At 37.3% G+C, this 26,007-nt stretch overlaps 1 protein-coding gene across 10 annotated transcripts in view; it reads right to left on the bottom strand.

The window, feature by feature from the left end:
* Positions 1 to 1,538: 1,538 nt before the first annotated feature.
* GPATCH8 (G-patch domain containing 8) overlaps positions 1,539 to 26,007 on the bottom strand; it is a 108,272-nt gene continuing 83,803 nt past the window's right edge. For all 10 annotated transcript variants that reach the window (XM_012548419.3, XM_023502435.2, XM_012548422.3 and 7 more), the window contains 3 exons: positions 25,273 to 25,416; positions 10,698 to 10,828; positions 1,539 to 9,046 (listed from right to left, as the gene is read on the bottom strand). In XM_012548419.3, the coding sequence (XP_012403873.1) occupies positions 5,179 to 9,046; positions 10,698 to 10,828; positions 25,273 to 25,416 (4,143 nt within the window). In that variant the 3' untranslated portion in view covers positions 1,539 to 5,178. The remainder of the gene's footprint in view (positions 9,047 to 10,697; positions 10,829 to 25,272; positions 25,417 to 26,007) is intronic.

Genomic DNA, 26,007 nt, shown 5'->3' with positions numbered 1-26,007 from the left:
TAAAATCTCATGGCAAACAAAGCATGCACATGTCTTTTTGCTTAAATAGGTTCATCAACTATTTGCATATTTTATCATCCTTTTAAGAGTACAAAAGCTCATAGAGGGAAGGGTTTATCTTATTTCATCTTTGTATTATCCAGCACACGTAATAATTAACAGCTTGTTTGTGTCACAATAGTTTATAGAACATTTTGCATACATTAATTTGATTCTTATAACAATCCTGTCAGGGAGGTGTATTTGTCATTTTGCAGATGAATCTGAGGTCTGGAGAGACACACATGTTTTAAACAGTTATTAAGCAGCAGCATTGGACTCAAAACCAGTCTTTTTTCATTTTATTTATGAATGACAAATAATTAAGGACTCACTATAGGTTAAGTGCTAAAAAAAAAAAAAAAAAAAAAAAAAAAGAAAAAGAAACTGGAATAGTCCCTGCTTTTAAGGAGCTTTTAAGGAAAAGTATATAAAACAAAGTTTAGCTGAAGAGAGTTTGAAATGGCCTTAAAGTCCTAAGAGGTCAGGAAGGCAGATGTCAAGGATTAGGGTCCTTTAGTGTAAAAGGGGTAGGCAGGGTATAGAGACAGAGCATATGGTAAAGTTTGGAGGATCTTAGAATACAGCTGTAGGGTTAAGAAGAAAGGTTGGTGGCTGCTTCCAGCTGGTTGGAATTGATTGGTGATCAGTTAAGTAGTCTAGACAGGAATGGGAAAGGAAAACAAATGTCTGTCAGCAGAGGTGGCTTTTCCTGCCTAATGGTTGTGGAATTGAATGTAGAAAGACATTCTGGTTGAATCAGAACAAGAGAACTAGGGTCAATAAATTTTAAGTCTATATGATTTTTTTGGAGTTAGTTTAAGGGACTTCTTAATGATTAGAGTAAATTCAACAATGGAACGGGGTCCCCTTGGTAGTGAATATTCCTTTAATGGAAATGTTTCAGGGAAACAGTAGGATCGGTTTTCATGGGTTTTGTAAGGGACTGAAATAAATAGAACTACATTCCTACCAATCCCAAGATTTGGCTAGGCAGAGAATGAGGAAGGGCATTGCATATGACAGTGAAGAGGAAAAACAACAAATTTAGGAAATAAATACAGCAATGTGTTAGTGAAGAGAAAAAGAATTCTGCTAAAATGTACACTTAGATAAGCTAGATTATGAAAGATACTGAAAAACAGATATGGAAGGTCCAACTCTATCTTGAGAGCAGTGGGGAAAACACAATAATCTGGAGGATAATCTGATTAAAATGGAAGATTAATCTGACAGTACCATCAATGGTTTGGAGGGAGCAAATAATGGGAGTGAGGCCATCTTAATGCTATTGCAGTAATCCAGGCATGAAAGAATTCAAGTGATTGATGGGGGAATAAAGGGCTAGCATAAACCATCTGGAAGGGAAAATTGAGGGTACTTGATGATTAGAGGCTATGAGAGTCAAATGGTAACTCCAAGGTATGACTGTGACTCGAACAATGGTGCTACCACTGACACAAAGAGGAATTCTAGGTATTTTTTTTTTTTTTTTGAGATTGTGATATCCCAAGAATTAGATTGATTATCACTTTACCACTCAGTATGCCATTTTGAATATAGGGGGCCACAAAGGTTAACTCAGCAAGCTTACTTCTTAATAGAAGCAGAGCTAGTGGTACCTCAGCAATTCATACTCTTATCTATTCCTCTACCATCCTTCCCTCTCCCCCACCCCCTTGACCACAATACACATATAGCAGATCTCTGTTACTCAAAGCTTATCAACTAGGCACACTAATGCCAAATTCCATACAGCCTTCTCAATTATGCAATTGGGAAGTTCCCTTCTGGTTAAATGTAGAACCGATGTGCAAGTAAAAAACAAAAATAAATACTTTTTGTTCTCTTGCCAAATAATCCAACATAAAACGAGGGAAAAGAGGAAACTGCTCTATCAGGTGGAAAAACCAGGAGGAGAAGCCACATAAACAAGAGATAACATAAAAATCAGATTTATCATTGGTCTTTTATCTGCTTAGCATCAATTAGGGCACATTCTCACTGATGTATTTCTGATCATCAATAGCTCTGCTTCTTTGGAATGCTTCAGAAGAACATTTCTAAAGAGAAATTGATGCCTGGAATAGAGAATTCATTGTAAAGAACATGTATTTCTGCTCATCAATAGCTCTGCTTCTATGGAATGCTTCAGAAGAAAATTTCAAAAGAAAAATTGATGCCTGGAATTCATTGTAAAGGACAAGTATTATGGAACTTTAAAAAAAAAAATTACTATTCTGTGACCAAATTTTTAAATCAACAGGAAATCACTTTTTTGAGTTACCCACCAAAAGGGGTACAGTGCTCTCTGCACTCATGACCACTAAGGAAAAGGTGCTTCAGTTGTCCGCATCCTTCTCTATGAAGGTTGTTCCCATCCTTCTCTATCAAGGTTCTGAGCAGGTTCAACAGATATGATTCAAATTCAACCAAAATGTTTTCAACTGATTCTACACTTTGACAGCCTTAAGCACAAAGATGCCATACCTAACCCAGAAACCCATTTTGCCCATCCTAAGTGAAAAGGGCTGAATCATGACAGAATATGCTGTTTCCATGAATCACTGGTTTATTAGAAAGTTTTCTCTCCCCTCATTTTACAGCATATATATATATATATATATACCTATACCTATCTATCTATCTATCTATATATATATATCTATATCTATCTATCTATCTATATATATATCTAGCTTATGTGATAAAGTTAAATACAATCTGTTATGCTTGTAAGTAGAATAGCTTCCCCCCCCCCCCCCTTTAAATTACTATTCTGGGAGTTTTAAAAAAATTGCCCCCACAAAAGCAGCAAGGCTGCTAGAATCCATGGGCTCCATCTACAAGCTAATGGCGAGCAGCATCAAAATGTTAATACTGTATCATTTATACCATTTAAATATTTACATCAACTTTAAAATAAAGAAAAAATAAGTCCCTTCACTTAAAACAAATGATTTCATTTTTCCAGTGCAATGTTTGTTATTTATTGAGGAGCACAGATGAGGGTAAAGGCTCCAAGCTTTGAGTTTGCTTACAACTTGTTCCTTGCATTCAAAATGCTTTTGTCTTTTTCTGAGGAGGGAAGAAGAATGAGGAGAGTGGTGAGTAAGGAGTAGGAGAAGAGTAGTAGTGAAGAGGATAGAAAAAAAGAGGCACTCCTAAGAGCCCCAGACTACTAATTTCTCACCCTTTTAGGTGACCATCCTGATTGGTTCACACAACCAAGTCTAGTCATGAAGGTTGGTTGGGTTGGGAAAGAGCTACCAACATTATTAAAAGTTAAGAGATGAGCTAAAGCCTCAGCACCAACTCTGGATAGTGTATCATGTTAAGACAAAAGCCTAAGTAAGGGATGAGGAAGGGGTGCAGAGGTTAAAAAGTTTTCTGGTCAGTATCTTTAAAAGAAAAAGGATCTCACTATGTGAGTAGGACTAGTAACTCCTTTAGTCAATCGGGTGAAAATAAATATGCAAGCCTCTCAAAAAGAGAAGAAAAACTGGCCCTTGCCTATCTTCCTTCTCTAATCTTTCTATATCAGTTTAGAACCCAAAAGGCACTATTAAAAATAGAAAGGTCAGAAAGTCTGAAGTACTAAGAAATGTTTTGGGAGTAGAAATGGAACAATAGATTAATAATGAGTGACAGAAGCTGAATGAAATAATTACTCTGGATTATCTCACCCAGATAATAAAATTACTAGCTTTTCAACTTCCCTACATCTGGTGCCTTAAGGGCCTGCCCCTCTGGAACATGACAACTTAAGCATATCATGTAGTATCCCCACAGATGAATGTCCCCTACACCACCTCCCATGGCTGCCATCCATTAGCTCTTAGGAGTCCCAGTGTTGAGTGCATATTTTACTATAATTACTCAACATTTCTCAGCAAAAAACCAAAAACAAAACATTAAATGATTTTTCCCTTTTGCTTTTTTTTTTTTTACATTTTATAGTACATAACTTCAAAAATACATGAGCTTGATAAAATATACATGCTTAGTCATTTTGCATCTAGCAGAAAACAAATTTGTTTTTATTTTATTTTGTTCTCATTTTGCAATTTTTAAAAGTGTCTTAAACTACAGCAAACATATTTACACAAAGCCACCAGAACAAGGATCACTTAGAGTTGGCTGTAAAAAATATTATTGCAGTATACTACAAATATGGAACCTTTTTTCTTTTTTTTCCATGAGCTACAAAAAGCAGCATTTACGTTTACAGAGTTCAGTGCAATTCTTTACATTAAAAAAAAAAATCCTATAAATTAAGAAGGAAACAACAACATGACAGAAAAAAAGAATACGCTTTAGACACTCAAGCTCCTCTCTGGGGAAGCATATGGGGATATCCATGTTCCACAACACCCAATTCATCACAGAATCTTCTTTTCTGGACTATGTAGATGCCTCTTTTAGAGTGAGGGACAGTGAGGAATGATTTTCTCTGTTTAGGTGAGGAGTGGATCTAACTAAAGTTTGGTGTCCAGGTCCACCTCTTTTCCACCTCACAACTGGGACAATGTCAGGTCACCATGGGATCAATTACCAAGGAACCCAACCCAAGGCAGCAATGCTTTTCAATAAAATGCTACCACTGCCTACTAGGGAAAATTCAGCTTGCCCACAGCACTGCTGACAGGGAATGGAGCAGCTGGATTTATAACAAGTGCTCGAGTGACAACCCATTGGATAGAAAGAAGGAAATGCTAGTTGTAAATTTACAAGATAGGGCAGAGGGGCGAAGATCAGGAAGGGAATGGAGATGTGAAGTGGGGTTGACAAAGTTTCAGTGGGGAGATGCTGCTGCAAAGGAAGTGGGACAATATGTGGAGATGTTCTCTGTGTTGAAAATACAAGAGGATAGGGGAAGGAGGAGGAAGAGGGATGGTGGGAAATGAGAAAGAAAGAAAAAATTCCCTGATTATCAGCCCAATGCAAACTTCATATCCCAAACCATTCCTGCAAGCCAAGAGTCATTTCTTTGGCTATCCAAAAAAAAAAAAAAAAAAAAAAAATTTCCTCACCCCAACTTCCACTTACTGGTTCCAATGGCTCAGCCCCCTTCTTAGTAAGAAGTTCAGGTGTTGTCACTCTTTCTCTCCCCACTTATCCCTCCCCCTCTGCATCCACTCATGTACCATGGCTAGGTGGATGCTGCAGGTCCTGACCTGAGAAAATGGGGTGCAGTAGTGGGTGGAGGTGGAGAGCAGTGGCAGCTGCTGCAGCAGGGCGTGGGGCTAGAAGTGTGGGATAGAGAGCTGCATGGGGGACTGGGTGAAAGGTAAAAGGCCCTGGATGAATGGCAGAAGCAGGAATGATGTGGATGGGATGGCTGGCAAGAAAGGTAGCAGGGTGGCCAGGAATAATTGAGTGAGTGAGGTGAGATAAGGAGATGGGAGTCAGGTGGGGCTGGGGAATGTGGTGCACCTGGGCAAGGGGTTGGGGATGGGGATGAGGGTGGATGCCAATGGCAGCAGCGGCAGCAGCAGCATGATGTTGAAGGATGGCATGCTGCACCGTGGTGATGGAAGTGGCTGAGGCTGTAGCAGGCTGCTGAATGTGGATGGGCTGGAGAGCAGGTGTTGCAGGGGCCAGAGCTGCTGAAGCTGGGAAAGCCTTCACTTGCTTGGCCAGAAGCTGCTGTTGGATATGCTGCTGAGCTGCCTGTTGGAGCTTGCTATACTTTTCCATCTCTTCTGGGGTGAAAGTGATGGGCTGACTCTCTAGGGGAGCCAGTGAGGCATCATCAGCCCCATCAGGGGACTCAACACTGTGTTCCCCACTCGGAGGTGCATAGCTGGGGAAGTGCTCCATGTCTGGGACTAAAGGGAGAGCACTGGATTCACTGGGCATGGACTGACTGGCTCCATCCAAGTGCTCCAGGGTTTCTCCATCATTGGGCTCAGGGAGGTAGTTGTGGGGCATGACAGGATCCCCAGGATAGCAGTTAGGGAGTGCTGGGGTGTTCAAAGAAGCTGTGGAGTGTTCAGGAGCGCTTTCTTCAGGATTTGGCTCTTCAGGAAGTGGGTCTGATGTGGGCCTTGCTGTGTCCTCCGAAGAGCATTGGTGTCCAAATGAGGCCTCAATGATGCCCAGGGGACCCTCCTCTGTCTCTGACTGTTCTTGCTCATCACCCCGCTCCAGGCCAGACTCTTCACATTTTTTGGTGTTTGGTTTGCGAGTGGCTGGGAGCTTCCCTATCAATGGGAGAACTGACTTATTGCCAAGGGAAGGTGGCAGCTTAGGCCCAAAGTAACCCTGTGGAGGATCCTTCAATTTGAGCCCTACCTTGTTTGGGATAACTTCTTCACTTACACTTGGTTTTCTTTCAATCTTCCTTGATTGAATCTTCTCTAATAATAGCTTAGCAGTAACTGAATTCTTATCCTCTGGGCTGCAATCGCCATCAGATACCCTTGCTGGGCCAGTGCTATTTTGTGAAGGTGGGTCAGAGCCTTTACTGTCATCCCCTCTGCCATCTTTCTTTCCAGGTCCCTCGGCTCGACCTGACCTGTAATAGTGTGGGGACTGGGATCGATAGATTTTAGAACGGATGAAATCCCTGCGACCTGATCGTCTCTCCTCAGGGCTCTCATGTCCTCTGGAACCTTTTCTGGAATCGGACCTCTGGGATGGGCTGCGGGTGCTGCGGCTACGGTCCCGGCTATAGCTCCGGCTCCTCTGCCAGCTATGGGCTGTAGTGCTTCGGCTTCTCCGCTTGCTTCGGCTGCGACTACAACTGCTGCTTCGACTTCGGCTACGACCCCTGCTCCTTGACCTCGATCGCTCTCTGGTGTGGCTCCGTGACCGACTACGTGACTGGCTACAACTGAGACTGTAGTCATCTTCTGAGGATGAGTATTTGTGTCGCTTGGATCGATGTTTTGAACTGGCATAGTCTGAGTCATCCTCTGAGTCATGAGAACGCTTTGAATGCCTTCGTGACCGGTCGCTATAGTCACTGTAGCTATCATCTGAGTAACTACGTTGCCGGCTGTAGCAGCTCTGGTCTGTCGAAGCATCTGAGCTGCTCGAATAGGACCGCCGGGATGAGCGGCGGGAAGAATGACGCCGGCCAGACCGGGAACAGCTGCGGGAGTGCTCACTGCCAGAGTCTTCATCATCATCCTCACTGTCCTGGGATGGGGATTTCTGGTGCTGCCGGCGTGATGAAGCTGCATCACTCTCCTCATCTCCACTGCTGGGCTGGCTGCTTCTTCGCTTAGTGCCCCCTCTTCGCTGGCAGGCAGATGGAGGTGGGTCGGCTCGGTGTTTTTTGCCACCATGATCCTGGGCACTACTGCTGCCGCTGCCCCCCTCCTCCTTCTTGCCACTATTTCCCTCATCAGCTGGAAGTGCTCTCCTCTGGGAATCTTCCTGTGTCCGCCGCCGTCTCCTGGGGGGAGCAGGGCTGCCACTTCCTGGGGGCTCAGGTTTAGGTCCCCTTTCTGAGTCTGCAGGGGCTGATGATTTATTTTTCTTCCGTTTTCGCTTCTTGCGCTTTTTGGACTTCTCCCCAGACTCAGTTTTAGAGCCTTTGTCTTCTGGATCATCTTTGTGTTTTCGCTTATGTTTGCTGGACTTTTTGTGCTTTTTCTTCTTCTTCTGTCGGCGAGACTTGGCAGCTCGCTCTTTCCTGCTGGGGAGGCTCTTACCTTTGTCCTCCACATCTTCCCCACGGCTCTCCCCAGGTTCCTGCCTATGAAGGCTACTACACGCTGACCCTGAGGGCACAGCATCTGTTTTCTCCCCTGAAGTATGACCTGTATTCCCTCCATCCTTGTTCTTATTTGCATCTGCAGGATCAGAACACTGAAAATGTTCCTTCGAGGGGCCTCCCAGATCCTTTGGTTTTTCTATTCCTTTTGTTCTGGCATCTTTATTTCTCGACAACTTAAAATCAAAGTACAGAGGGTTACAGCTGTATGAAATGGAGGGTGCTGTCTTGGTGAAAATGAGCAGTTCTGATGGCCACTGGAGGGCAGTGCTTTCATCTTTGCTCAAAACTGGAAAGAAAGGGCCAGTGGGGTGTTTAGGGCCCTCTGGGCCCTCTTTCCTTGCTGGGGTAGTCTGGGCAGCTTCTTTAAAAGGGATAGATTCAAGGATTTGATTTTCTACAAGCTGCAGGCTTTCTCCACTATGGTCACCGGCATCTATTTGGCCCTCTTTTGCTTCAGCCTTGCTTCTAAGCTCCGTAGACTCAGTCACATTTGGCTCTTTCTGTTGCACAGGGTTTTCCATCATCATCTTTTCTGCTCCTTGGCCCAATGCTAGCTTGTTGCAGCTCTTAAGCTTGGGAGAACTGTTTTTTTTGCTTTCAGGGGTACTCTTTGGGTGTGCGTTCTGATCTGTTTCCATTTGTTCACTGGCTCGCATGAAGAGAAGGAAAGGAAAGTTGGGCTTCACTTTGCAATGAGCTGGAGGGATGTAGTGGTAATATTCAGGCTCTGCAGCTCCAGAACCATCTTCTCGTTTCATTTTTTTAAGTTTGGATAGTGTAGAGGCAAGTGACCCACCATCTTTTTCATGTGCATCTTCATCTTCCCTTTTTCCTTCAGGGTTACTGCTGCCATCAGAGTCTCCCACTTTCTGCAACGCTCCTGGGTCAGAGCCTTTCTCATCTGCTTTTGTGCCATCTTCAGAGCTACCTTCCTCAGCATGATCCTTGAAAACAGATGCTATTGATTCGAGTTTGACAGGGGCTTTTTTGGCAAAAGAAAATGAGACCCCTAATTTCTGCAAGGGCGTGCCCAAATTATTCTTGATGCCAAAGCTGATGGCCTGAGGCGCCAAAACAGGAGCTTGTCCCAGACCAGCAGTGCCACTAGGTTGTACTGAAGTGAATGGGCCACCTTTGTCCGTGGTGAATTCAGTGCTCAGGCCAGAAGCAGCAGAAGCTCCTATGCCACTACTGGCAGCTGATTCATCCTTGTCATCTTCTCCTTCTTCATCGACAGCCACTGTGGTTGGTCTGAACATAGGGCCACTTCCAAGGGCACTGCCCAATGATTTGGAAAAAGGAAAGGTGAGTTATTAAGGATACACTTCACAAGTTTCACAAACTACTTACTATCTTTTACTTTGGCTTTAATATCTTTTCCCCTCACTGGCCTTTGTTCATCTACTAGCAGAAAAAGCACCATGTAGGTAATAGAACATATCCTCCTGAGTTCACTGTAATAAGAATTTCCTCAAAAGAATCTGTGAAAATCTTATTCTACTAATTTTGTTTTTATCTCTGACCCTCAGTGCAAAAATACAGATTTTCACATGTTATGCTCCTGATCTTTTGCCATGGAACATCATCTTATTATCTTTAGTAGGGTGTCCATGGTTTTCCAAGTTTTATCAAAAACTAGCCCTCATTTCATTCAAAGAGGTAGTGGTAGAGATAATATATTAGAACTCTTAAAATAAGGAATCCCATCTTATTTCTTCCTGCTCCTTTAACAACAACAAAAAAGTCTTTAAGAGTTTTACCTGTATTACTGACTAAAGATGTTATTAGCCCTCCTTCATACTATACCTAATCTATTAAGATGGTCTCTTTTAAGATTTGCTTGGTATTCAATTAATAATGCTGAAAAGCATGACCACAGAGGAACATGCCATTTGCCAAAAGACATCTAATCATTATCTTCTTTGTAGTTTTTATGTCAAAAAGTCTGTAGAGTACAGGGGCATTCACTACAAATTATTAAAGCACATAATATAAATGAAAAGGAGATTTGTTTATTTTTTGTTCTGACCTTTCCATATTATGCAAATTCCCATGCTATTTAAGAATCTCAAGAATTCATGTCTTCCAACATCTATGTTAGCTCTAAAGCTTGCTCTAAAGTTCTATTTGCAAGTGCTAAGACATTCCCCAGAAAGGACCGAAGCTTTTGGGGAAAATGGAAAGCTCCAAACTACATTAGGAAAAAATAAAAACTGGAGAACAATTAAGATTTTACAAAGGTGGCTTGGCACAATGCTTCTAAGCAAAAACAAAACAAAAACAAAAAACACAACCTCAAAGTTGGAATCAGCTCACTATAATGAATTTAGGATAAGAACTCCAGCAATACTCCCTGGAGAAATAAATGTATGTGGTTCCATAAGGAACCACCAGAGAAGTGAGTAAGGTTTGATATGATTTAAAGGTAATTTAACTCAATATTGTTTCAAGATCTCATAAAACAGACTCTCTTCAAAATTCCTCCCAAGGCCTTTCCTCCTTTAAGCATCAGGACCTAAAATGTATGTCAGAAATACTCACTGAGCTAATAAATTTACAAAATAGACACAATACTAAATGATTAAATCAGGAGAGGAAGTCCATTTCAAGAATAGAAATCGCATTTTCTATTTCTTTAGTAACCTCTTCCTCTATAAAAATTCCATACTTAGTATGGCATATATGTTTTAAAAAAGCTTCACTTTGTCCCTCAGTTTCTCCATCAATAAAATGAAGGAAAAAAAATCATTTTTTTTCTCACTCATGAAGGGAGGAGGGGAAGAAAAGACTCATACCTAGTCATCCTCCTCTATTCCTATCCTATCTAACATCTCCTCACCTTTTTTAACAGATGAAAGAGAGTAAGTTCAAGAAAATGTTTAGATGTCAAAACTATTACTAAGTCCAGGCTCTCTGGGAGAGGACTCACCATTCGGCTTGCTTTCTCTGCTCTGCCAATTCATGCAGTCGTCGCAGAGCTTTCTCTTGCTTCTTCTCATCTTTCCTTGATCTTGAGGAGACATTACGAGCAAACTCTCTCTGCTTGAGATCTTTCAATCTCTGTGGTGACAGAAAGCAAGGAAAGAGTAGGTAGAGGGGATCAGAAGTCTGGGAAATGAGAAGCTGGGATTCCAGAAACTCCACCCCCAACCAATGGTTATTGAGCTAAGGCTGAGAGTCTCTTGGTCCCCAAGAACACATTACAATACTTTCCAAAGGTCATTGTAAATAATAGTTGATCAAATTTGGCAGTGCCATTGATGTATCTGCATTTATAATCAGGGCAGTTATTTACAATATTGCATGATAAAATGTTGATTTCAAAAGCAACAAGCAAATCTCAGAACATTGAAAGTAAAGGGACTGTTTAATTGTCTGCTCTTTTAGAGTATAAAAATATTTGACAAACAGAGCATAACAGAAGTCTTAATAACATAGCCAAAGAGAACAGAAAGGGATTAGCTAGTGCAGAAAATTACCCAGGTATAAGATCTTGAAAAGCAATGTACAGATTACATGGGGAACAAGTTTCTGAGACAGAGCTCAAGACTACAAAGTACAATTCATTTTATCAGAAAAAAAGTGCTGCCCCATCTTTCTAATTTGAACAGACTTTTCCTGCTTATTTAATTAATGAAGTCTCAGGAGAGGTCTTCCCAGTACTAGCATGAACACAGCTTAACAACCTGACCACTTTCTCTCAGTCAGTCTGCTGAAAACAGACAGCAATTTGTGTAGCTTTTCATTCTTAGAAGGCCCTGAGAGGAAGCTCCAGGGGCAGGGAAGTGTGTGTGGGGGACAGAGATAAGTCAAACAAGTTTGTCAATGGTCACATTATTTTGAATATAGCAACTTGCTAGAATGGAGGAAGCTTATTTCCAGGAGATTATCATGTAGTTTTCCAAAACTATTTTTAAATGGTGCCATGACACATCATCATCAATATTCAAAAGGGACAGAACCCAGATATTTTCATTATGCTAGATAATAGGAAAAACAAAAAATTAACAAACATATCAGTCTTACAACAACATTGGAAAAGGGAGTTTGACCCAATATAAAGTGGACATTGCTTTGTGAAAAAGATGAAGTTTGACAGACAGAGGAATTCTCTTACCTAATATTGATGAAATGTGATTGAATTGTTACTGAGTTGGAAAGGAAGGGGGAAAGAGTGGAAAAGACACACAAAAAAGATACAGCTAAAGACACTAGTAGAAAAACTCACTCTTGTGATCTGGGCTCCCAAATTAGAAGGATTTGCTTTCAATACATCAGCTGAAAATGTCACATCACAAAGAAAAAAAAGGAAAAAATAAAACAAGAGTGGAAGAGAAAAAAATAAAAGCAAGCATTACTACACAGGCTCTCTCAGTGAATCTGTAAGCTATTATAGTGAACACAGAAGGATGGACCCATCATCTTTAATACAGTGGGGGTGAGGGTAAGACCAAGCACCTAAACAACATGCACACCCAACACATGCACACATACAAAACACTGACTAAAAATCCCACCCTGAGTAACGAGACTAGCTGTGCTTTTTTCAATAGAAAATTAAGAATGCACATTGCTGCCTCAAGTAGTCAGCCTTGGTTTGTTTTTTTGTTTTTGTTTTTAAATCACTTTTGTTTATAGGAAGTTCAAGCCATCAACAAATGGGAAAATAATTTCACAGCTGGCTGCCAAGATTTTGAACTTTTTACTCCATTTTAAGGTAACTGTTGTGAATTGTGACCAACTATTTTCAATAAAGACAAATAATAATTTCCTCCCTTTAAGAGTATTAAGACAAAGTGACAGGGTAGGAGCAGCAGGATGTTTATGTGTCTGTTTCAAGCCCCCAAACTTAATTTTTAGCTTTTTCTCTTCTCCAGACATGCAACTAATTCTCTAGCTATGGATTTAAAGGGGAACTATCCTCTTCCATCTAGCATTTTCCTTGTGATCACACAGAACTGAAAACAGTTCCTCTGCTCAGTCACTTCTTTTACTATCTTTCACATTTTTCCTCTTTGGGAAGACATTTCCTGACTTCAGATATGATGTTTCTGAAAAAAGCTGTAAAATATTACTAATTAACACCCTTTGGGGGTTTCATTTCTCTAAGTTCTTCATTCCTAGATGTGTTCAGACTGTCCCTTGGAACCATGTCTATTGTGTGTAGTCAAGAGAAATCTGATTATAATAACAGTTCTGAAAGGGATGGAGGGGGAGAAAAAGAGAAAAGGTGAAGAGAGGAAGATAGAAACATATTATGATACAAATATGATAATGCCATACCTAGGAGCATTAGAGACTAAAGAAGCAAACTTGACATTTTGTACTATGGTATCATTTAACTAAGCATAGCCTTAAGAGGTGGCAATCAACTTGTTAGGAGGCAAAATCCTTATTTGGGACTAGAAGTTTAAAAATGTGTTTTTTAAATTCAAAAACTACACTAAATAGCCTATCACTCAGGTCAAGGTGACTAGTACTGTGAAAAGAGTAAACAGTAGCAGAGAAATTAAGCTTCTTCATTTAACGAACTTTCTGGATTTTATGTATAGTAGTTCCTAATTCAGTATTGGCCTCCTAAGAGTTCTCTTTACAGATGATTAACAACTTTCAACGCAAAATTCTGAAGATTTTGTATCGAAATCTTCTCAATTTAGTTGTAAATAGATGCTTAAAATAACAGAAATATATAAGCTGCAATTCTTCTCTGAGAAATTAGCTGTTTGTCATATTCTACAATGCTTAAGTAATAGCCTACAATTCCAATCTTTAAAATCGGAGCTGAGGCCTTGTATGTGAAATTGGAGAGGCCAGTTTCACTCTAATCCTAATAAAGTCTATGTTGAGACTTACCTATACCTAGAGTTTTCCTTCCTTTTCCCCTCAACATGAAGTTCAATATAACTTCAAGATGTGAATGTTCTGAAGACAATAGGAAAAAGGAGAAACAGGACCACAGACTATTAAATTCTCAAGAAAATGTCAGTGAGAGGGTGGATGAATAATCTTTGTGGGTCTTTAAAAAGCAAATATATCATTATCTAGAATGATTTAAATGCAAATCTACTCAAAAATTCATCTGAATTCACCTTTATTTTCACAGGGTCTATTATTTGCAAAACATCAACATTAGTTTCAGATCAGACTTTAAGGACCTAATGCTTTTTCCCAAAAGGTCAATGTATTTTATTATATTTCAGGTAAAACCGATGTGAAATGATATCTACCACCCTGTCCCAGTGTCCCAAAGGAAATATTACAATGTCCTATAATGAAAAAAGTATCATTCAGTCTCAAAGCTTTTCTCTCTAGTTGGTGGGGAAGGTTCATTTGTAAAGAAAACTAACCAAATGGAAAGCATATGCATTCCCAATTTTTTCTACTACAGGACCAGAAGGGGTATAATGGCAACAATTAGGACCTCAAACATTATCTGTAGAAATACCATCATTGGCAAAATAAAGGAGCTTTATTGCCATCAAGGTACAAACCTGAATGCAGTCAGTGGGATTTTCAATGGCTGCCTATGGCTTCACTCCATAAGGCAAATCAGAACTGCTTCTTAATTAAGACTGTAAACATGCATTCCTGTGATTTCTACATTCTTCCTATTACTTAATTATATGGTAGAACTGAATCTTAGGGAAGGTCAAAGGAATAGCAGCCAACTTATCTACTCAGAAAAGAGAAATAAGTTGTACTGGAGAGGTGACAAAAATAACGGATATGGCTTCAACTTACAGCAATCTGCGAGGAAGGACTAACTTATTTTTATATCACTCATAAGGATTCAACTTAAGAATACTGGTTGAAGCATACTTTACTCTCTTGAAATATTATCTATGCTTGTAACTGACTCCAAAGTAACATTATCTCAAACTCTAATATACTTCTAAACTGCTCCCTGAGATTATTTATACATTTGCTTGTTTAAAAAAAAAAATTATTTTTAAGGCACCTAGTTACTAAAATGCATTAAACTATACTACATTATTACTGGCCAAAACACATTTTGATTCGAGAGATTATTTTTCCCTTGAACATTATATGGAGCATCTGATCATTTGGTTTTTTTTGACAAATCAACAACTTATTTCTAAGACATACAAATCCAGTGTCAAATGGAAGGACCTTATGAAACAAAAGATAATGTTCCAGTTCAGTTTCAATCAAATGGCTATAGGAACTCAGATTAATTTATCCAACTAAATTTAATATATATATATATATATATATATATATATATATGTGGGAAAAACAATGGGAACAGGGTTCCTAACAATTCTTCTTATTCAACATTTATTAAGTGCTCACCTCATGTCAAGCACTGAAGGTATAAGGACAAAAATTAGTTCATGCCCCAAAGGGTTTGCATTCTACTGGGGAATATGCAATACAAACTAGGTCAGGAAACCAAACAGATCACAAGTTTAGAATGGAAACATGATGGTGAACTTTAATACAGTTCTCATTGAATTGAGACTTAAAACATCCTCCTAAGGTAGGTTTTACAAGATGTTATCACCATTTTACCAAAGAAACTGACATTTAGGTTACTAAATAATTTTCTTGTGGCAATGAAAGTAATCAGGTCAAAGTTGGAATCTGAATTCAAGTCTGTCTAATGCCAGGTCCAGCACTCGATCCACTAAATTACACTGTCTCTCATGCACCCTAGAATTTAGTAGTGCACATTTTAATGTGCTCAGAGAAAGGATAAATAGGTTATACAGGAGAAGTTAGCTCAAGAAAGATGGGAAACTCTTGAAAGGCTTTCTTAAAAATAATATGGATATAAAAAGCACATGGAAAAGATTAAAGACATATATAAAAGGTAGTATTCTTTGTCAAGGAAAATGCTCTTAGTATTTAAAAGAACTTTTCAGAGTTATTTTTCAAGCTGAGTAGGAAAGCCAGAAAGCAAGAACCCAACTATCCTTGATAAATTCAATTTACCAAGGTCATTAAACTACAGATGCTGAAAGAACTGATGATGTAATTGTGGAGCCACTGTCAGAGATTTTTGAAAGATTATTAAAAAATGGGAAAGGTACTGCAGGTTTAAAGAAGGGTTAATATTATCTTGATTTTCCAATAAGAGAATAGATTATATAGTTTTTAGTAAAACACTTGACAGAGGTGAACCTGATGACTTGATTTGATAGAAATGAAGTGGCTTATTGATTAGATTTAAAGAATAGTCATTAATGGTTCCACATGAATTTCTTGAAGAAGGTCTCTGGTGGAAAACTCTTGGAATCCATCTGTTTGGCTCTGTGTTATTTAACACTTTTCTCAATGATTTGAATAAACAGACAGAAAGTTTTCAATTTTCAAATGCTATAAAACTGTGGAGGATATTAACTAGTATTAATAGCTATTTCAAGAAGATCTTGACAGGCTAGCACACTTGGTCAAATCAAATAAAATGAAAATGAGTAAGAATAAATATAAAATCTTTCACATGGGTTTTAAAAATCAACTTGACAAGTAACAGGCAAGAAGGCATGGATAGACAGTAAGAATTTTTGGAGATTTAAGCAGACTGCAAGCTCAATATAAATTAACAGTGTGATAAGGAACAATATGAAAGTGTGATAAAGTGATCATAAGTTAAATTTAAAGGCACACAGAATTATGAAGGTGATATTTTTCCTTGACAAGACATCTAGAGCAACATTTTTCCCCCTCTCTATCTAATCCAGGCTCCACATTTTAGGAAGGAAACCAACAATGAATGAAAGAGAGGAAAAACATTTATTAAACACTTATCCTTCTTAAAATGCAAATCAATCCCTCTCTGTCTCTGTCTCTCACACACACACACACACACACACACACACACACACCCCTCTCTCTCTCCTCCCCCTCCCTAAGTACTGCTATAAACGCTGGGGATACAAAAAATCAGTGACATAGTCACTGCTCTAAAAAACTCATAATTTAATTGTAAATGAATAAGACAAATACAGAAATGCTCACTTTCAGGACATATGGAAAAGAATGTTAGTCCAATGGTATTGCCTGTAGGTTTGGATAGCATCGTGGCAAGGCAAGTTTAAATTAAAGGCCTGGTGATTATCTATCTTACTCTATATCGGGATAATAGTTATTAGGAGTTCACTTAAGAAAGTGAACATCTGAGTCTATTAAGGGGTTGGGGACAGGGTTTGAAAGGAACATTCTAGGTTTCCTTCTGTGGGAGTGAAAGTGTTTAATCAAGAAAGAAAAGTGGATAATGATAGATTCCTTATTGGAAATGGTCTCTTTTCTTTTCTTTTTTTTTTAAATTTATTTAATAGCCTTTTATTTACAGGTTACATGCATGGGTAACTTTACAGCATTAACAATTGCAAAACCTCTTGTTCCAATTTTTCACCTCTTACCCCCCAACCCCTTCCCCCAGATGGCAGGATTGGTCTCTTTTCTATACTCTTACCTCCAAACACCCAAGATCAGGTGTGAAAATGGGGGTGCAGAAAGTGGGAAAGCATCTAAAAAAGGACAATGAGGAAGCGGTCTTAAGATCATGCCAGATTAGAAATGGATGAGGGAACTATGGATACTGAGCCTGAAGACTTTAGAAAGACATGATTTGTTATCGTTCCAACATCATGTCCAATTCTCCTAAATCCCATTTTGGAGTTTTCTTGACAAAAATACAGAATTGGTTTGTCATTTCCTTCTCCAGCTCATTTGACAGATGAGATAAACAGACAAACAAGGCTGGTTAAGTGACTTGCCCAGGGTCACACAGTAAGTGTCCAAGGCCAAATTTGAACTCAGGAAGAAGAGTCTTCCTAGCTTCAGGACTGGAGCTCTATTCACTGTGCAGGCCACTTAGTATACAGAAGGGATATGTCAGCTGTCTTCAAATAATATGAAATACTATCTTTGCTTTGCTCATTAAAAAAGTGAGAACTAGGGGTAATGGATGCAAAGTTGCAGAAGCAGAGTAAGGCTTGATGTAAGGAAAAATCTAACATATTCAAAACTGTAACAAGTTGTTCTGGGAAGTAGCAGGTTCTTCCAAAGTATTCTCATACATAATTCCACTACAAGAGGAGGAGGTATTAGATAAAACAGACACAATACAAGGAAACAAATCAAAATACTGAAATAATGTAGTGAGTATAATGGGAACATTAAGATATGTGCTAACTTGACTTTATTAAACAGCAAAATTATATCTAGACACCATTGAAAGATCAACCGATACTAACTAGTGCTAACACAGGAAAATTTTTGCTAGAATAATCAGTTTTTCAATATAGTTAGCTAATTGTATGTTAATATTAATTTGAACCAAAAAATCTGACAGAAGCAAAAACCAAACCAAAACAAAAAAACAAACAAACAAACAGCTAGACCTTACAGCAAAGGTACGAAGTCAAGATTTCATAAATAAACTTCCTAAAGAAATTGAAGGCACTCTCTTAAAAGGAGAATGCAGAGCTTGGGAGCAGCTTCTGCTCTTAAACTAGTTCATTCATCAGCCCACAAAGGATTCTTCAGGCAGGGTCAGGCTTTCAAGAGAAATTGACATTGGAAAAGGCTGAGAAGAGGAAGAAATATATTTTTCTGTTTTCCCAAGGAGGTGATGGGCATATAGGGTATAACATGAAAATAAGAGGAAGTGGGGGGAGGGGAAGTCCAACCCTAGAAAAGTCAGCAAGAATTTATTCATTCACTTACCACACCATGCAGCTCCAGATAAAGAATGTTATCTCCTGTACAGCTGAGATGCACTCAACTTACTATCTTCAGCTATCTGTCTTAGACTATTAAAATAAAATTATCGTGTACCCACATTTTGACACATTTAATTCCTTCACACTTACTCTTCATTGTAAAATCTTTTTGGGGAGTGGATTATAAGGGCCAAAATACCTGTACTTTGCCATTCTTGCCATTTTATAAATTGATGTCTACAGAAAATAATTGATGACTACAGTAAATTTATGACAAATATATAGGTACTCAGTAGCTTAAAGAGTTTAAATGAAATAATATACTTGTCCCCCATCAAAGGCAAGTACCCCCCAAATTTCCAAACTCCAATTGTCTTTTTTCACCATGTTGATTCTGGCCCATTCTTTTCTCTCTACCATGTCATATGGAAAAAGACCTGGAGTTTGTCTTTAGGGCTTCATTTAATCTGCTTTACATTCTGTATTTGCTGTCCTAACCCTATAAACACCAAATATACAATCTTAAGCCTGAAATGTATTTTGAAAAAGGCAGGTATTTTGTTACTGCCAACCTACTCTGAGTATAAATCTAATCAGTAAAGAAGATTATTTCAACTTCAGAGTTGCCATCTAGTCTATTAATTCTTATGTGAAGTTCAAAATGGTGATAACAGCAAAATAAGAACTCCAAGAAGTTATTATGTCTATATTGTTCTTGTTCCACATCTGTCACCAACCAATGATAGTTTGTAAAATCTACAAATTTTGTTAATAACTAAGAGTTTCTGACTAATATGTAGAACTCTACTAGGTACTAAATCAATTAGCCATGATTTTCTAAAATGTCATATAAAGAATGAAAAATAAATTCAGCTACTGCTAACCAGAATGATATAATGAAGAAAACTATGAATAACAATCCAGAAGAGAAAGAATTAGGGTAGCTGCTATATAATAGTCTCATGAAAAAGTTCTTCACAGCTAGAAAAATCTTCAAGCTAAGAAACAGTCTATAATCTAAGATTTTGAAAATGATATATTTTTTTAAAGTAATAGCTTTTTATTTTCAAAATATATGCAAAGATAATTTTCAACATTCACCCTTGCAAAACCTTCTGGTTCAAATTTTTCACCCTCCTTCCCCACTCCCCCCCTTCCCTTAGGCAGCAAGTAATCCAATATATGTTTTAACATATGCAATTCTTCTATACATATTAAATTATAGTTTCTTTTTCAAAATATGGGTAGTGTTTCCTACTCTTATATTAAAGTCATGACCACAGAACAGAGGTCTAGGTAAAGGCATCTTTTCCCAGACTATTGCTGCTCTACATGTCATATAAAAAAAAAAAACACATTTTTTTTTTTTTTTTTTTTTTTTTTTTGGTTGAAGCTGCCTTAAGGCTTAGCACAAGTGGTGCTGGTGTGGAAAGGAAACCAAATCTAAGAGAATGAAGTTGAAATTGGTGAGATAACAAGAAAAGTTCCTGAAGGGAGAAAGGAAACTGATTCTGCTAAGCCAAAAAGGGAGAAGGGTGGGCTGGGGGAATGGATAACTTTTTAGAATGCTGTTCATTTGGAAAAGTTAATTAAGAAGTTGAGTAATTTTAAAGTGAACTATTGCCACAAAGAGATATCTTAAGACTAAAAAGCAGAGGATATTTAAAAGTAACAATTCCTAATAAATATGTTTATGTTTATTTTTTAAAAGATAATGTCCATTGTTGGAGGGGGTGTGGGAAAACTGGGACACTAATACATTATTAGTGGAGTTGTGAACTGATCCAACCATTCTGGAGAGCAATCTAGAACTATGCTCAAAAAGTTATCAAATTGCATACCCTTTGACCCAGCAGGGTTTCTAGTGGGCCTATATCCCAAAGAAATCTTAAAGGAGAGAAAGAGACCCATAAGTGCAAAAATGTTTGTGGCAAGAAATTGGAAACTGAGTGGATGCCCATCAGTTGGGGAATGATTAAGTAAGTATGGTATATGAACGTTATAGAATATTATTCTTCTATAAGAAACGATCAGCAGGATGATTTCATAAAGACCTGGAGAGATTTGCATGAATTGATGCTAAATGAATTGAGTAGAACCAGGAGATCATTATACATGACAACATCAATATTATATGACCATCAATTTTGATGAACATGGCTCTTTCCAATAATGAGATGATTGAGGCCAGTTTCAGTTTCAATGATCTTGTGATGAAGAGAGCCATTTGCACTCAGAGAACTGTGGGAGCTGAGTGTGTATCACAACATAGCATTTTCACTCTTTTTGTTGTTGTTTGTATTTTGTTTTCTTTCTCATTCCCTGCCCCCTTTTGACCTGTTTCTTTTTGTGTAGCAGGATAAATATGGAAATATGTATAGAATTGCATATGTCTAATATATTGGATTACCTGCTGTCTAGGGGAGGGTTGGGAGAAGAAAAGGAGAAAAACCTGAACACTTTGCAAGGGTGAATGTTGAAAAATATCTGCATATATATATATATTTTGGTTGCATCCTTAGATCGGAAAATGATATCTGTAATTCTTTTCTTTTATAAAGCTTTTGATTTTCAAAACACAGGCATGGATAATTTGACAACACTAACCCTTGCATAGCCTTTTGTTTCAGATTTTCTCCTCCTTTCCCCACCCCCCCAAATGGCAAACAATTCAATATATGTTAGACATGTTAAAATATATGTTAAATCCAATATGTACAAACATATTTATACAATTCTCTTGCTGCACAAGAGAAATCAGATAAAAAAATAAAGTAAATGAATAAGAAAACAAAATTGCAAGCGAACAACAACAAAACGAGTGAGATCCACATTCAGTTCCCACAGTCCTCTTTCTGGGTGTAGATGGCTCTCTTCATCACTAGAACTGATATCAATCATCTCATTGTTGGAAAGAGTCACATTCACCAGAATTGATTGTTGTATAATATTGATGTTGCCATGTATACTGACCTCCTGGTTCTGCTCATTTCACTTAGCATCAGTTCATGTAAGTCTCTCCAGGCCTCTGTGAAATCATCCTGATCGTTTCAATAATATTCCATAACATTTATATATCACAATTTACTCAGCCATTCTCTAACTGATGGGCATCCACTCAGTTTCCAGTTTCTTGCCACTACAAAAAAGGGCTGCCACAAACATTTTTGCACATATGGGTTCCTTTCCCTCCTTTAAGATCTTTTTGGGATATAGGCCCCCTAGAAACACTGCTGGGTCAAAAGGTAAGTGCAGTTTCATAACTTTATGAGCATAATTCCAGATTGCTCTCCAGAATGGCTGGATCCGTTCACAGTTCTACCAACAATATATTAGTGTCCTAGTTTTCCCACATCCCCTCCAACATTCACCTTTATCTTTTCCTGTCATCTTAGCCAATCTGAGAAGTGTGTAATGGTATCTCAGAGTTGTCTTAATTTGCATTTTTCTGATTAATAGTTATTTAGAGTACCTTCTCATAGGATTAGAAATAGTTTCAATTTCTTCATCTGAAAATTCTTCACATCCTTTGACCATTTATCAATTGGAGAATGACTTGATTCTTATAAATTTGAGTCAATTCTCTATATATTTTAGAATTTTTTTAATCAGAACGCTTAAATATAAAAATGATTTCCCAATTTATTGCTTCCCTTCTAATCTTGTCTGCATTAGTTTTGTTTGTAAAAAATTTTTTTTTAACTTAATATAATCAAAATTATCTATCTAGTATTCAATTATGAGTTCCAGTTCTTTTTTGGACACAAATTCCTTCCTTCTCCACAGATCTGAAAGGTAATAATCCTTTCAGAAGAACTATCCTATGTTCTTCTAATTTGCTTATAATATTTGCATATATTTTGAAAATAAAAAGCTATTATTAAAAAAAAAAATAAAAAGACAATGTCCAGTTTAGCAGGGGTTGAAAATACAAATTTAATTTCAATGGTTACAGTAAAAGATAAACTAATCATTCATTCAACTGAGGTTTTGATTCCTCAAAATGACAGAAAATGTATGTGTGTATGTATGTATGCATGCATGTATGTATGTATGTAATGAGAAAAAATTGGGGTAGGACAAGAAAATAGGGAATAGAGATAATAGTTTCATTTCAATTACAAATGACTTTCTGGGTAGGCAGGTAAAATATGCCAGAATTTAGAGAAGCCAAGAAAGCTTTATGGATTTCTTTAAGATGCAACCAAGAGCATTATCAGAAAATTTAAGAATGCTTACACACATCATGATGCTAAAAATAGTTATTGCATACCTTAAGTTTTTAAATTTGTGAAAGATAAACCATTTCTCAAAAATTATGCATTTCTTTTAAATCATTTAAATGTTAATTAAAATAAAGAGTAGAGGAGAATTTGAGGGCAATATATAAATACAATTTTAATAAAGAGTTAATGTTAGCATCATTCACTGTAAGAGATTTAGCCTAGGAGAAATTGATTGTACTGAGACTACCCATTTCAACAAGCCACTATCAGGCAATTTAGCTAATTTCCCCTTTAATGGTTTTATTAGTTTTCAATGATGAAAACTTGGAAGATGCAAATTAGAGGCACCACCACATGGCTATGAACATTTACCTATTGGCTCAGATTCACAATTCTGTATGCCTTCTGGACCACAGGAATAAGGTTTTAATGATGCTAGAACACGTAAAATTTTAAGGGATGGTAAATTTGAAGGCATGTATTTATGATCAAAGAGAAAAAATAGGCTCCTATTTTTGGAAAGATTATTTATCTGGGATGTACTAACATTAAAATTTCTTGAGAAAATTTAAAATGCTGTGAGAGATAAGCTAAGGAAAACAAGTTATAGCACAACTCCATAATTTTTTTTGTTTTATATGTTTTTATTGTTGCTATTTCCTGATTCAATCCTTCATTAAATATAAGTTCAAAGTATAAGCATTTCAGTAAAAGAAAGATTAGCATTGTTTAAGTAGCAGAATAAAAAGAAACAACTTCTTATGGTACACCTGACAGCATGAAATGCCAAAGTGAATCATAAAGAGGGTAAGTAAAACATATAAATCTACTTATTAACTAACTGTTTTAGATTAGCCTCTAGGGTTGATAAACTGCACTTTTTTCATAGTTTTTTTCTAGTATAAAATGGAGCACTAGGTACCCTGTTCTACAATTACCTACACTGATTTTTTTAAAGTTAGCTCTTTTGGGAGATGGAAGTGGGAAAGGGGAAGAGAGGAGGCAATCAACATTAAATGTCTTACCTAGGATAACACAGTAGTAAGTGTCAACTGTCTGAGTCTACATTAGAACTCGGTCCTCCTGACCCCAGGGCCAATACTCTATCCACTGTACCTGTGCCTTAGATATCTTGTGGTATTTTAGTTTTTTCCTGCTATTTTTATAATGATATAGAGCCTCTTAACTAGAATTTATTCTTAAAATTACAAAATCTCTTAAGTGGTAAAACAATAAGAAACAACTGAAGACTATTTTCCCCTTCCAATGATTTAGATTATAATTAATGAAATGATGAATCTGAAAATAATTACATGAGTAATAGCATTTGTTATTACATAGCTCATCTTTTCCTCTGTGAAAGTTAATTTGGAAAAGATGTGAACTGCATACACTATTGCTCAAGAATTGATTCCCCCAACTTCTTCAAATAATGTCATATTGACAATATGTTCAAAGCAATGACCAAAGAAGTTAAGTTCAAAAGGTGTTTATGAACAAACAAGTATTTTTTTTTTTTAATAATCTGGTTAAATTCACTGTGGGCGAAACATCAAGCGTAGTCTATAGATGACCAAACTCATTTTTATTAAATCACAACTAAAAAAACCCAATAACTAACCAACCAAACAAACCAAAAAACCTACACATACCACATAGGCAAATCAACCCATCTCTTCCTAAAACTAAAACTTCAAGTCATAACTTGCCTTTTAAAATTTTCATGGACTTTTATAGCTAAAAGAGCAACAAGAATGAAATTTCACCAATCTCAAAATCAAAATGTTAAAACAAGTGCAACTTCTTTAAAAAGTTCATAAATCTTACAAATTTACAAGTTCCATAAATAAGAACTGAACTATCTGCCAGCATATTCTGACAAAGTCATCCTTTATCCAGACAGAACCTTTGCTGTGGGATTGAAGGCTTGTGTCCCCTTTTCAAAGTTTCATCAAGGGAAATTACTATTTTCTTCTTTAAGCTCCTGCTTTCTATATGAGGCAGAAAGATATCCCCAAGTTTCTTTTCCATGCTAATAAAAAAAAGATGGTTAAGGTATCTTAAAGCATCCTTTTATAAAGATACTAATATATTCTGCCATTATTTAATTTTTTAAAAATAAAGTGCTTAGTTACAACAGGCATTAATTTGTAATTTTCTTGAAAATATTTATTTAATGAAAACCTTCTAAAAATCTATGAAATTCAGTCATTCCTTTCACTTCAAATCTGGAGAGAATGTAAGTGTCAGGACTTTTTCCATAAGAAAACTACATATAATATTAGTCAGGTTCACTACTAGCAAGTAGATATGGATCTTCCATACCCTCCAAATGTTTTTTAAATTTAATTTGAAAATATAGCAGTCAGTACACAAACATGTCAAAAGCATAATTTTCCAAATGAATGTGTATAGATGGGAAATCACAGCCAAGAGCATCCAAAAATGAATCCTAAAATGGAAGGAAATGAAATATGTGGGTAGGGAAAAGTTAAACTTATAAACTTTTATATTTATAAAACAAGAATGCAGAGAAGATATTAAACCAGAAACCAATGGTTCCTGTAAGCAGTTAACTCTTTCCCACCTGTTTGTGTGCATGATCATAGGAGTTGATATGGTTGTCGAACTCCTGGTGTTTTTGATATTGCTTGTCACAGAGTTCACAGTAAAAGTTAGCTCGGAGGTCTTCTAGGGCTTTGGCAATAGCCTTCTCTTTATCAACATAATCCTATAATAGCAAGAAAAATGAAACCCATTAAACGGAAGTTTAAAAAAAAAAAATCACTTACCTGAAGAGGGACATGTTTTTTCATCAACACTACAGATCCCCCAAAAAAGTCATTTAAGGAACAATAATGGGGCATAAAATCCATACAACTGAACCAACAAAATATCTTTACATATTGTTATTCAAAGGGATTTGATATGAAGACAATGTCAGAGAAGAACATTACAAAAGTTCACAGTTTTAGAACAGATAACTAAGGCCACATAGCTAAAGGATATACAGCTATAATAATGTGTTTGGCTAATAAATACAACTTTTTATTATAAAAGTGAATCTGGCAATCCAACATCACTTCAGAAAAAGTAGTTTACAAGGGGCAGCTAGATGGTGCAGTGGATAGAATGCCAACCTAAAGTCAAGAAGGACCTGAGTTCAAATCCAGTCTCAGGCACTTAATATATTCAACTATCTGACCCTGGGCAAGTCACTTAACCCCAATTGCCTCAGGAAAACAAACAACAACAAAAAGTACATTTTTTTCCAAACCATATTCCAGGAACCTAATTCATATAATCACAAACCAAAGAGGAA

Source organism: Sarcophilus harrisii, chromosome 4 (assembly GCF_902635505.1).
Source record: "Sarcophilus harrisii chromosome 4, mSarHar1.11, whole genome shotgun sequence".
NCBI lineage: Eukaryota > Metazoa > Chordata > Mammalia > Dasyuromorphia > Dasyuridae > Sarcophilus > Sarcophilus harrisii.
The sequence above is the reverse complement of the archived record's forward strand: the minus strand, read 5'-3'. Positions and strand labels throughout refer to the sequence as shown.